Raw genomic sequence first — 12751 nt, forward strand, 5'->3', positions numbered from 1 at the left:
GTTAGGTTTCGTTAGCTCTATGCAATATGCATGCATACTAACTCCCTTTGGTCACGTCCAACTCTTTGGGATCCCATGGACCATAGCCTGCCAGGGTCCTCTGTCCATGGGATTCCCAGGCAAGAATTCTAGAGTGGGTTGCCATGCCCTCCTCCAGGGGATCTTCCCAACCCAGGAATCGAAGCCATGTCTCTTATGTCTCCTGCACAGGCAGGAGGGTTCTTTACCATTAGCGCCACCTGGGAAGCCCTTGTGTCAGATGGGACACTCCAAAAAGTTAATGTTCAAACCTGAGCTTACCTTTCTGGCACCCTAAAGAGATGTAGCTTAGTTCACGCTACATTTTATTTGGCAAAGTTGTTATATCATGTTAAATTAAACTTTCATTTGTGAATCTAAATAGGTGCTTGCCCCTTTTCAGTATCTTCAGTGTTGTGCATTGTCATGCTTGGAAGCTGCTTTGAATAGGCAGATTTCGAACTAGTCCATCTTTTTGCTCATCATCCTTTCAGTGAGCTTTCTTTGTCCACAGTTTATCCTTTTTTACTTCTTTTTCTCCATGGCATGTATCTTCTAACTTGTTTTATAACTTAGTTTGCTTTTATGCCTGTCTTCACCCACTGTTTTAGGCTGTCGTTCATTATTCTTTTTTTTTTTTTTTTAATATTTATTTGTTTTGGCTGCACTGGGTCTCCTTTATAGCTCGCAGAATCTTCCTTGTGGCAAGGAGGCATCTTAGTTGGGACATGCCAGATCTAGTTCCCTGACCAGGAACGAACCAGATCCCCTGCATTGGGAGGTTGGAGGCTTACCCACTGGACCACCAGGGAAGTCCCCATTATCTTTTAATTCATTCCATAATGAACTGTCTGATGGGCCTTTGGGTTGTTAACAGCCTTTTTATTCAGTTAAAAAAACCACTGTGAAAATTCTTTTACATTCTTCTGATTCTCCTGGGCAAAAGATGCCCCAGGGAATGATTGAATTGAATTGCAGAGACGTAGTAATTGTACACATTTAACTTGACTAGAATGTGAACAAAATTTGCAAAATGGTTTTGGTGATACATGTCCCCACCAGTAGCATAGAGCATAGTAGTCTGTTGCTCCTTGTCTTCACTAGCACTTGATATCAAGAGGCTTCTAGGATTTTGCACAGTGGATGTAAAATAATGGCTCATGGTGTTTTTATTTGCACTTCTTTGATGAGTAATGAGATTGAGTGTTGTTTCGTGTATCTATTGGTCAATTTTGCTGTTCTTTATAGTGCCCATTGAAGTCTTTGCCCATTTTCCTATTGGATGTTGGTCATTTTCTTCCTAATATATTTGAGTTCCTTAATGTATCCTGTATACCTAACTCTTGTCTGTCGTGTATGTTGTATCTATCACCAGATTCTGGGCCTTGACTTTTCCATCACTCTAGGATATTAAAAGTGAAGGAAAAGTCATAATTTTAATGCGGTTGAATGTATCTCTTTATTGGGCTATGTGTGTGTTAAGAAAATGATTTCCTACTCTGAGTTTATAAAAATATTCAGAGATTTATATTGTCTTCAGAGATTTTTCTCACTTCCCTTTCACACTTATCTTTAAACCATCTGGAATTGATTCTTGTGTGTGGAGTCTGTGGATGGAATTGATTCCTGTGTGTGGAATCTGTGGGTGAGATCCAACTCTGTTGTCCCCGTATATGGCAGGGAGATCACCTGTCTTAGTACCATTTACTGTCTACTCCCTCTTTCCCCCACTGATCTCTAGTGATCTTACTGTTGTGACACAGATTTCAACATGTGTGCATCTGTTTGTGTGTGTGTTAGGTACTCAGTCATATCCAACTCTGCATCCCCTTGGACTGTAGCCCATCAGGCTCCTCTGTCCATGGGATTTTCCAGGCAAGAATACTGGTCCAGTTCAGTTCAGTCACTCAGTTGTGTCCAACTCTTTGCACCCTCATGGACTGCAGCACACCAGGCTTCCCTGTCCATCACCAACTCCGGAGCTTGCTCAAACTCATGTCCATTGAGTCGATGATGCCATCCAACCATTTCATCCTCTGTCATCCCCTTCTCCTCCCACCTTTAATCTTTCCCAGCATCACGGTCTCTTCAATGAGTCAGCTTTCACATCAGGTGGCCAAAGTATTGGAGTTTCAACTTCAGCATCAGTCCTTCCAACGAATATTCAGAACTGATTACCTTCAGGATTGACTGATTCATAGGAAGCATCACTACAAACAAAGCTAGTGGAGGTGATAGAATTCCAGTTGAGCCATTTTAAATCCCAAAAGACGATGCTGTGGAAGTGCTACACTCAATATGCCAGCAAATTTGGAAAACTCAGCAGTGGCCACAGGACTAGAAAAGGTCAGTGGAATTCATTCCAATCCCAACGAAAGGCAATGCCAAAGAATGTTAAAACTACCACACAATTGCACTCATCTCACATGCTAGCAAAGAAATGCTCAAAATTCTGTAAGCCAGGCTTCAACAGTATGTGAACCGTGAACTTCCAGATGTTCAAGCTGAATTTAGAAAAGGCAGAGGAACCAGAGATCAAATTGCCAACGTCTGCTGGGTCATCAAAAAAAGCAAGAGAATTCCAGAAAAGCGTCTACTTCTGCTTTAGTGACTACGCGAAAGCCTTTGACTGTGTGAATCACAACAAACTGTGGGAAATTCTTCAAGAAGTGGGAATACCAGACCACCTGACCTGCCTCCTGAGAAATCTGTATGCAGGTCAAGAAGAACTGTACGTGGAACAACAGAACGGTTCCAAATCAGGAAAGGAGTACATCAAGGGTGTATATTGTCACCTTGCTTATTTAACTTATATGCAGAGTATATCATGCGAAATGCTGGGCTGGATGAAGCACAAGCTGGAATCAAGATTGCCGGGAGAAATAGCAATAACCTCAGATATGCAGATGACACCACCCTTATGGCAGAAAGTGAAGAAGAACTAAAGAGCCTCTTGATGAAAGTGAAAGAGGAGAGTGAAAAAGTTGGCTTAAAGCTCAACATTCAGAAAACGAAGATCATGGCATCTTGTCCCATCATTTCATGGCAAATAGATAGGGAAACAATGGAAGCAGTGACAGACTTTATTTTTTTGGGCTCCAAAATCACTGCAGATGGTGACTGCAGCCATGAAATTAAAAGACACTTGCTCCTTGGAAGAAAAACTGACCAACCTAGACAGCATATTAAAAAGCAGAGACATTACTTTGCCAACAAAGGTCCATCTAGTCAAAGCTATGGTTTTTCCAGTAGTCATGTATGGATGTGAGAGTTGGACCATAAAGAAAGCTGAACGCCAAAGAATTGATGCTTTTGAACTGTGGTATTGGAGAAGACTCTTGAGAGTCTTTTGGACTGTGAGGAAATCCAACCAGTCAATCCTAAAGAATACTGGAGTGGGTTGCCATTCCCTTCTCCAGGGGATCTTCCCACCCAGGGATCAAATCTGGGTCTCCTGCATTGCAGGCAGATTCTTTACCATCTGAGCACCAGTTTAGGGGCTTTCTGTTTTGTTGCTTTGGTCAGTTTGTCTCTAAGCCAGTATCCTACTATCTAAATTACTGTAGCTTTATAATAGCTCTTGCTATGTTAAGCAAATCCCTCCATCTTGTTACCCTTCAGGAATGTCTTGGCTATTTTTACCCTTTGCAAATTGTGTAAAGATTTGAGTCAGCTTATTATGTTCCACAAAAAATTCTTTTGTGATTGTTTTTTTTTTTATTAGAATTGTATTAAATCCACCGATCGATTTAGGGAGAATTGGTATTATGGTGAACCTGGTGTTTTTATTTTTTTTAAAGCTATTTAATGTCTTTGAACACATTTTTACTAATTTATTTCATAAAGGGCTGCATGTCTTTGGTTAGGTTTATTCATAGGCACTTTTCAGGAATACTACTATAAATGACGTAATTTTTTTATTGTGGTAAAATATGCACAACATAAAATCTGTCATTTTAACCCTTTAGCATACAGTTCAGTGAGTGGAATTAGTATATTCACATTGTTGTGCAACTATCACCACTGTCCATCTCCAGAATTTTTTCATTATCCCAAACTGGGATGAAACCATTAAACAGTACTCCCCTCTCCCCTTCCACCCAGCCTCTGCTAACCACTGTTCTGCTCTGGGTTTGGGAGGGACTTGTTTTGTTCTTTGTGAATTTGGCTAATCTGGGTACCTCATATGGGAGGAAGACATGGCAACCCACTCCAGTACTCTTGCCTGGAGAAATCCATGAACAGAGAAGCCTGGCGTGCTGCAGTCCACGGGGTCGCAAAGAGTCGGACATGACTAAAGCGATTTAGCACACAGCACATGAGTACCTCATATAAGTAGACTCAAATGGAATTTTTTTTTTTTAATTTATTTATTTGACTACACCTGGTCTTAGTTGCAGCTCGTGGGATCTTTGGTTGTGGCATGCAAACCCTTGGTTGCAGCATGTGGGATCTAGTTCCCTGACCAGGTATTGAACTCAGGGCCCCCTGCATTGGGAGCATGGAGTCTTCACCACTGGACCACCAGGGAAGTCCCTCAAATGGCATTTTTAAAATATATTTGTCTTTTTGGAATGAAAAATCAATCAGTATTTTATTAAATTGGTGTTTGTGTTTGGCTAGCTTGTTTAAAATACTTAATTCTAATAATTTAGCAGGAGTTTTCTACATAAACAGGCATATCACATGTAAATAAAAGGCTTTCTTGCTATTATACCTGCCCATTAAGTTTCACATTTTGCATATCGAGATATTTGGTTCATTTTCAAATATGTTGGTTGCCTCTTCTTTTCAAGCTCCTCTTTGTTTTAAACTGTTAGTATTTGATATTCAGTTCTGCTATCAACTTTTTGCCATTCTGATTCTGCTGCTTGCTCTTACAAGCTTCTTTCTGGTGGTATCTAGGTTTTTGTTGGTATTTTGTGCATAAACTGTCATTCCTTGAAATTTTATTTCTGTCTGATGCTTGGTGCCAGTGCTTATTTAGGACTACTCTAAATTCTTGACCTAAGAACCATTTGGAAGTCTGAATTTGAAATTTTCACTTATGTGAAATCTGGACTGGTTTCTTCTGATAGTTATAACTTTTCAGGGTGGTGGTGGTGGTGTTTTGTGCAGAGGAGATTTCAGGGGGCAAGTTTTGTAATCCCCTAAGGATTGCTAGCTCACACGTATAGTGAGGGTGTATTAGGGTCTCACCTTTATGAGAAATTGCCTGTTCAGACCCCACCATGGGAGACCTGGCAGGTCTTGGCTACCTGTGCTTTGTCCTGCAGTGCTATGAACATATAAGCTCAGACTTTCCCAAGTTGCCCACCTCCCTAAGTGAGGCCAGTTACTCACTCCTCTTTCACTTGACTGTTGCCCTCTTGCTAGTTCATCGAAACGTTTTAAAAGTTTTCAAGTTACTCCTATGAGAAGAGTAAATCGAGGAAACAGAAATTCCTATATGATTTTACATTGTTGTATTCAGTCAGTTTGGAAAAGAAATCTGGGGTTATATGTGCATCTTTTTATTTATAAAAATGAAATGAAGAGTGGCCATTTATAACTGCTAATTAATGATATTTCTTTTTTTATAGGTGTCAGCTGTGATGCATGTTTAAAAGGAAATTTTCGAGGTCGCAGATACAAGTGTTTAATTTGCTACGATTACGATCTTTGTGCATCTTGTTATGAAAGTGGTGCAACAACAACAAGGCATACAACTGACCACCCAATGCAGTGCATATTAACAAGGGTAGATTTTGGTACGTATTTAAAATTTTAGTGAATTATCATTTAGAACTTTGTGTACGTGTATGAAAAAGTAAAGGCAAAACGTTCTAAAACTATCCCCATTGCATAGGGAGGCTCCAAATTCATTAAAAATAAAGCAAATCTTACTTTTTATTCTAAGTAATTTTTTCTCTTATAGTTTGCTTATGAAAGCCATTCAGAAATAAATATAGCTGGCAAAGTGTGAAATGAAAGAGTGCCTCAGTAAAGAAGGAGTGAAGTTTAAATTGACTGTTCTTGCTAACAGTACAGAAATCTTCATGCTGTAGTTATCAGGAAGCAGATTATTTGTACAGTTGATTAGAAGGCACTGTTAGTGCATAAGAAAACCTTTAAATGTTTCATGCTATAATTTCTTACCTAGTCAACACTTGTTATTATCTGTCTGACTGTAGACATCTTAGTGGATGTGAAGTGGTAGTGTCTCATGTGGTTTTGATTTGCATTTCTCTGGCCAGTGATGCTGCTGACTGTCTTTTCTAGTGCTGATTAGCCACCCGCATATCTGCTTTGCAGAAATGTCTGTTCAAATCCTTTGCCCATTTTTTAATTGAGTAATACGTCTTTTATTATTGAGTTTTCATAATTCTTTGTGTATTCTGTATACAAGTTCCTTACAGGTGAATGATTTGCAGAAATTTTCTCCCATTCTGTGGGTTGTCTTTTCACTTTCTTGATGATGTGTTTTGAAGCACATAAGTTTTGATTTTGATAATGTCTAGTTTATCTGTTTTTTTTCCCTTGTTGTGCTTCTAATGTCATATATAGGAAACCATCACCTAATCCAAGATCATGAAGATGTAAAAATATATTTTCCTCTAAGGTTTTATGATTTTAGTATCGACATTTAGATCTTTGATCCATTTTGATTTAATTTTTGTGTGTGGAATGAGGTAGAGGTCCAACTTCATTTTCTCGCATGTGAATATCCAATTGTCCCAGTGTCATTTATTGAGAAGATCCTCTCCCCAGTGAATTGTCTTGGCATTCCTGTTGCAGATCAGCTGACTAGAGGGAAGGGGATAATGGGGTGTTGTTAGTCAAAGAGTACAAAATTTTGTTATGCAAGATGAGTAAGTTCTAGAGATCTAATGTAGCATGGTGATCATCAGTTCAGTTGCTCAGTCGTGTCCGACTCTTTGTGACCCCATGGACTGCAGCACACCAGGCTTCCCTGTCCATCACCAACTTCTGGAGCTTACTCAAACTCATGTCCATTGAGTCAGTGATACCATCCAACCATCTCGTCCTCTGTCATCACCTTCTCCTCTCGCCTTTAATCTTTCCCAGCATCAGGGTCTTTTCCAATGAGTCACTTCTTTGCATCAAGTGGCCAAAGTGTTGGAGTTTCAGCTTCAGCATCAGTCCTTCCAATGAATATTCAGGACTCATTTCCTTGAGGATTGACTGGTTTGATCTCCTTTCAGTCCAAGAGACTCTCAAGAGGTTTCTCCAGTACCACAGTTCAGAACCATCAATTCTTCGGTGCTCAGCTTTCTTTATAGTCCAAATCTCATATCCATACATGACTACTGGAAAAACCATAGCTTTGACTAGATGGACCTTTGTTGGCAAAGTAATGACTCTGTTTTTTAATATGCTGTCTAGGTTGGTCATAGCTTTTCTTACAAGGAGTAAGCGTCTTTTAATTTCATGGCTGCGGTCACTATCTGCAGTGATTTTGGAGCCCAAGAAAATAAAGTCTGTCACTGTTTCCATTGTTTCCCTATCTATTTGCCATGAAATGATGGGACAAGATGCCATGATCTTAGTTTTCTGAATGTCGAGTTTTAAGCCAACTTTTTCACTCTCTTTCACCTTCATCAAGAGGTTCTTTAGTTCTTCTTCACTTTCTGCCATAAGGGTGGTGTCATCTGCATATCTGAAGTTATTGCTATTTCTCCCGGCAATCTTGATTCCAGCTTGTGCTTCATCCAGCCCAGCATTTCACATGATATACTCTGCATATAAGTTAAATAAGCAAGATGACAGTATACACCCTTGATGTACTCCTTTCCTGATTTGGAACCTTTCTGTTGTTCCATGTACAGTTCTAACTGTTGCTTCTTGACCTGCATACAGATTTCTCAGGAGGCAGGTCAGGTGGTCTGGTATTCCCACCTCTTGAAGAATTTTCCACAGTTTGTTGTGATCCACACAGTCAAAGGCTTTCGCATAGTCAATAAAGCAGAAGTAGATGCTTATCTGGAACTCTCTTGCTTTTTTGATGACCCAGCAGATGTTGGCAATTTGATCTCTGGTTCCTCTGCCTTTTCTAAATCCAGCTTGAACATCTGGAAGTTCACAGTTCACATATTGTTGAAGCCTGGCTTGGAGAGTTTTGAGCATTTCTTTGCTAGCATGTGAGATGAGTGCAATTGTGTGGTAGTTTTAACATTCTTTGGCATTGGAATGAAAACTGACCTTTTCCAGTCCTGTGGCCACTGCTGAGTTTTCCAAATTTGCCGGCATATTGAGTGCAGCACTTTCACAACCTCTTTTAGGATTTAAAATGGCTCAACTGGAATTCTGTCACCTCCATTAGCTTTGTTTGTAGTGATGCTTCCTAAGGCCCACTTCACTTCACATTCCAGGATGTCTGGCTCTAGGTGAGTGATCACACCATCGTGGTTATCTGGGTCATGAACATCTTTTTTGTATAGTTCTTCTGTGTATTCTTACCATCTCTTCTTAATATCTTCTGCTTCTGTTAGGTCCATACCATTTCTGTCCTTAATTGTGCCTGATGGCTCATATGGTAAAGCATCTGCCTACAATGCGGGAGACCCGGATTTGATCCCTGGGTCGGGAAGATCTCCTAGTGAAGGAAATGGCAACCCACTCCAGTATTCTTGCCTGTAAAATCCCATGGACAGAGGAGCCTGGTGGGCTACAGTCCATGGGGTCACAGAGAGTCGGGCATGACTGAGCAAATTCGCTTTCACTTGCATGAAATGTTCCCTTGGTATCTCTAATTTTCTTGAGATCTCTAGTCTTTCCCATTCTGTTATTTTCCTCTGTTTCTTTGCATTGATCACTGAGGAAGGCTTTCTTATCTCTCCTTGCTTTTCTTTGGAACTCTGCATTCAGATGGGTATATCTTTCCTTTTCTCCTTTGCTTTTAGCTTCTCTTCTTTTCTCTGCTATTTGTAAGGCCTCCTCAGACAACCATTTTGCCTTTTTGCATTTTTTTTTCTTGGGGATGGTCTTGAGTGCCGCCTCTTGTACAGTGTCATGAACCTCCGTCCATAATTCTTTAGGCACTGTGTCTATCAGATCTAATCCCTTGAATCTATTTGTCACTTCCACTATATAATCGTAAGGGGTTTGATTTTGGTCATACCTGAAAGATCTAGTGGTTTTCCCTACTTTCTTCAATTTAAGTCTGAATTTGACAATAAGGAGTTCATGATCTGAGCCACAGTCAGCTCCCAGTCTTCTTTTTGCTGACTGTATAGAGCTTCTCCATCTTTGGCTGCAAAGAATATAACCAGTTTGATTTCAGTATTGACCAGCTGGTCATGTCCATGTGTAGAGTCTTCTGTTATGTTGCTGGAAGAGGGATCATAGTTGTATGGTGTATGGTGTTGTATGGTGATCGTAGTTAACAATATTGTGTACTGGAAATTTTTGAAGAGGATAGCTCTCAAATCTTCTCAACACATATACATACACACACAATGGTAACTGTGTAGAGGTGATGGAAACGTTAATTAGCTTGATTGTGGTGATCTTTTCACAGTATACACATACGTCAAAACATCATTGTATACCATAAATATATACAATTTTTATTTGTCAAAGTATATCAGTGAAGCTGTTAGAAAAGAAAATCAATTGACCATAAATGTCACTTTTAATTTCTGGACTCTCAGTCTGTTCCATTGATTTGTATGTCTACATGCCAGTACTATAGTGTCTCAGTTACATAATAAGCTTTGAAATCATAAAGTATGAGTCTTCCAACTTTGTTCATTTTCAGGCTTACTGTGGGTATTGTCAATCCCTTGAATTTTGTGTGAACTTTACAATCGGCTTGTGAAATTTATGCGAAGAAACCAACTGGGATTTTGATAGGAATTGTTTTGTATCTGTAGATCAGTTTGGAAAACAATGATAGTAAGTCTGCTACCCTGTTAATGCAGGATGTCTTTCTGTTTATTTAGGTCATCTTTCATTTCTTTCAACAAAAGTTTATAGTTATCAAAGGATAAATTTTACACTTCTGTTGTTAAATGTATTTCTAAATGTTTTATTCTTTTTGAAATTGTAAATGAAATTTTTTAAAATTTTTGTTCTGGATTGCCCACTCCAAGTTACAGAGAAACAATTTGTGTCTGTCATAGATCTTTTATTAAAAAAAAAAAAACTAACAGAAGTTTGGTAACATGTCTACCTTCTATATACATGGGTGATGCCCAGGAAAACAGTAACTCCCTGAAATGGCCCAAGCCTTCATCTTAAATACCATCTCTAGCTAAAGACAAAAGATTTGGGGGAGCTGGGTGGGGAGGAGGCCATTTATGGGAGGTAAACAAGGGTAACTTTGTTTTGCAGAGTTAAGTTGTTATGTGAATTCAAGTCCTTGCCTCTCCTTTCATAGAGGCTTCTAGAGGTTTAGCGCTGAACCTCTTCTCTTCCTGGTACAGATGGAGGTTTATCTCATAATGTAGATATCTCTTACAAAAGGTAACTTCTCAGTTTTCAGCGCTTCTCCTGTGTCTGCTGTTTTGTTTGTTTTGTTTTTATTTTTATTGAAGTATAGTTGATTTACAGTGTTGTGTCAGTTTCAGGTGTACGTCGATGTGAATCAGTTAAGCGTATACATATGTCCACTCTTTTAGATCCTTTTCTATATAGGTCGTTACAGAGTATTGAGTAGAGTTCCCTGTGCTATACAGTAGATCCTTATAGGTTATCTATTTTGTATACAATAGTGTGTATATTAATCCTAGTCTTCCAGCCCTCCCACCGCAGGTATAGATCTTGTAACCTGTAATGTCACTGAGCTCGTTTCTGAGTTCTGCTAGTTTTTTAGTGGATTCGTTAGGATTTTCTATATGCAGGATCCTGTCATCTGCTAATAGAGTTTTACTTCTTTCTTTCCATCTGGATGCCTTTCATTTCATCTTCTTGCCTACTGTGATTAGATTCTCCACTAAAATATTGAATAGAAATGGCCAGAGTGGCAATTCTTGTCTTGTTCCTGGTCTTAGGGGAAAGCATCCACCCTTTCACCAGTAAGTATGATGTCAGCTTGGGGGTTTTGTAGGTGCCCCTTATCAGGTAAGGAAGTTCTGTTCTTTTCTTTCTTTCTTCTTTTTTTTTTTTTTCAAGTACATTTATCTTCACCTACCCCAAATTCACCTGGCAAGTCTTATACATATAATAAATGGTCAATATATATGTAATGGGTTTAAGTATTTTTAAGGTAGTTGAAATCGCCCAAAGAATGAAGAAATCTGTCATGTAATAAACACTTTCGTTCATTTTCTCTTCTCACAGAAATGATCCTATCCTCTTAAATTGGGAATTTGTTTCATGTTAAATAATGAGATGTTTGTAATGAAGTGATATACTAAAAAAATAGGTGTATGTGGTCGTTGTGTCTGACTCTTTGCAACCCCATGGACTGTAGCCTGTCAGGCTTCTCTGTCCATGGGATTTTTCAGGTAAGAATACTGGAGTGGGTTGCTATCTCCGTTTCCAGGGGATCTTCCTGACTCAGGGATTGAACCCAGGGAGAATCCCATGGGCAGAGGAGCCTGGCAGGCTGCAGTCCATGGGGTTGCAAAAGTGTCAGATATAACTGAGCTACATTTTTCTGTATTTTTAAAAAATCGGTAATTATTTCTCAATGCAGATCCGCTCTGTTTTTCAGATTTGTACTATGGTGGGGAAGCTTTCTCCGTAGAGCAGCCACAGTCTTTCACTTGTCCCTATTGTGGAAAAATGGGCTATACGGAGACATCTCTTCAAGAACATGTTACTTCTGAACATGCAGAAACATCAACAGAAGTGGTAAGTGAAGCAGCCTTATCTGTAAATCATCCGGTAAAGTACATTGTTTCTAACACAAGACAAAGCCCTGTCACTGTTCTGCCTCCTGCTAAGTGTACTGATACTGTCTGCATGATAATTGTTAAAATTATCTCTTAACAGCAACTTTTACACATCCTGGGAAGCTGCATGTGTACAAGATAGTGCTCCCTTCTTGTCCCCACTAGCCTTTCTTTCCCTGTTGCTGCTAAAAGCAGTGTGGCATCTTAACCAAATTCAGGAGCCTTTAGTAAACGCTTGGTGAAAAGGCTCCAATTTGCAACAAACAACTCTCTCTCTTTTTTAAAAAAATTTACTTATTTATTTATTTATGGCTGTGTTGTGTCTTTGTGGCTGCGTGGGCCTTTGTCTAGTTGCAGCAAGCAGGGGCTACTCTCTAGTTGGGGTGCTTGGACTTCTCAGTGCAGTGGCTTCTCTTGTGGAGCACAGGCTCGAGGGCTCTCAGGCTTCAATAGTTGTGATGCATGATCCTAATAGTTGGCAGCTCCTGGGCTCTAGAGCACAGGGCCAGTAGTTGTAGAGCATGGGCTTAGTTGCTCTATAGCATGTGGGGTTTCCCAGTCCAGGGATCAAACCTGTGTCTCCTGCATTGGCAGGTGGATTCTTTACCACTGAGTCACCAGGGAAGCCCAGCACATTGCTTTTTATAGTATTCTTGCTACCTGGTTGATTTCTTTTCTCTAAGGAAACATTCATAAGGAAATTTTAAAATCTTTAGTCACATATTAAGTAGTAATCCACTGTCACATCTCACTGTAACATATCATTGACCTTACTTGGTTTTCATCAGACCACATCTCTTGCTTCATAGGTCAAAGCTTTGAGCCCCTAGAAGTTCCTCCTACTTTGTCTTTCCCAGTGGCCAGGGACTCAGAATAACACACCGAGTCTTGCC

General features: G+C 39.7%; 1 protein-coding gene across 3 annotated transcripts in view; it reads left to right on the forward strand.

Annotated features, from left to right (window-relative positions):
• The window catches only part of KCMF1 (potassium channel modulatory factor 1), a 79411-nt gene that overhangs the window by 40282 nt on the left and 26378 nt on the right, over positions 1–12751 (forward strand). For all 3 annotated transcript variants that reach the window (XM_081596924.1, XM_081596925.1, XM_081596926.1), the window contains exons 2-3: positions 5601–5768; positions 11678–11817. In XM_081596924.1, the coding sequence (XP_081453050.1) occupies positions 5601–5768; positions 11678–11817 (308 nt within the window). The remainder of the gene's footprint in view (positions 1–5600; positions 5769–11677; positions 11818–12751) is intronic.

Source organism: Giraffa tippelskirchi, chromosome 4, assembly GCF_054371585.1.
Source record: "Giraffa tippelskirchi isolate mGirTip1 chromosome 4, T2T-mGirTip1v1.2.pri, whole genome shotgun sequence".
NCBI lineage: Eukaryota > Metazoa > Chordata > Mammalia > Artiodactyla > Giraffidae > Giraffa > Giraffa tippelskirchi.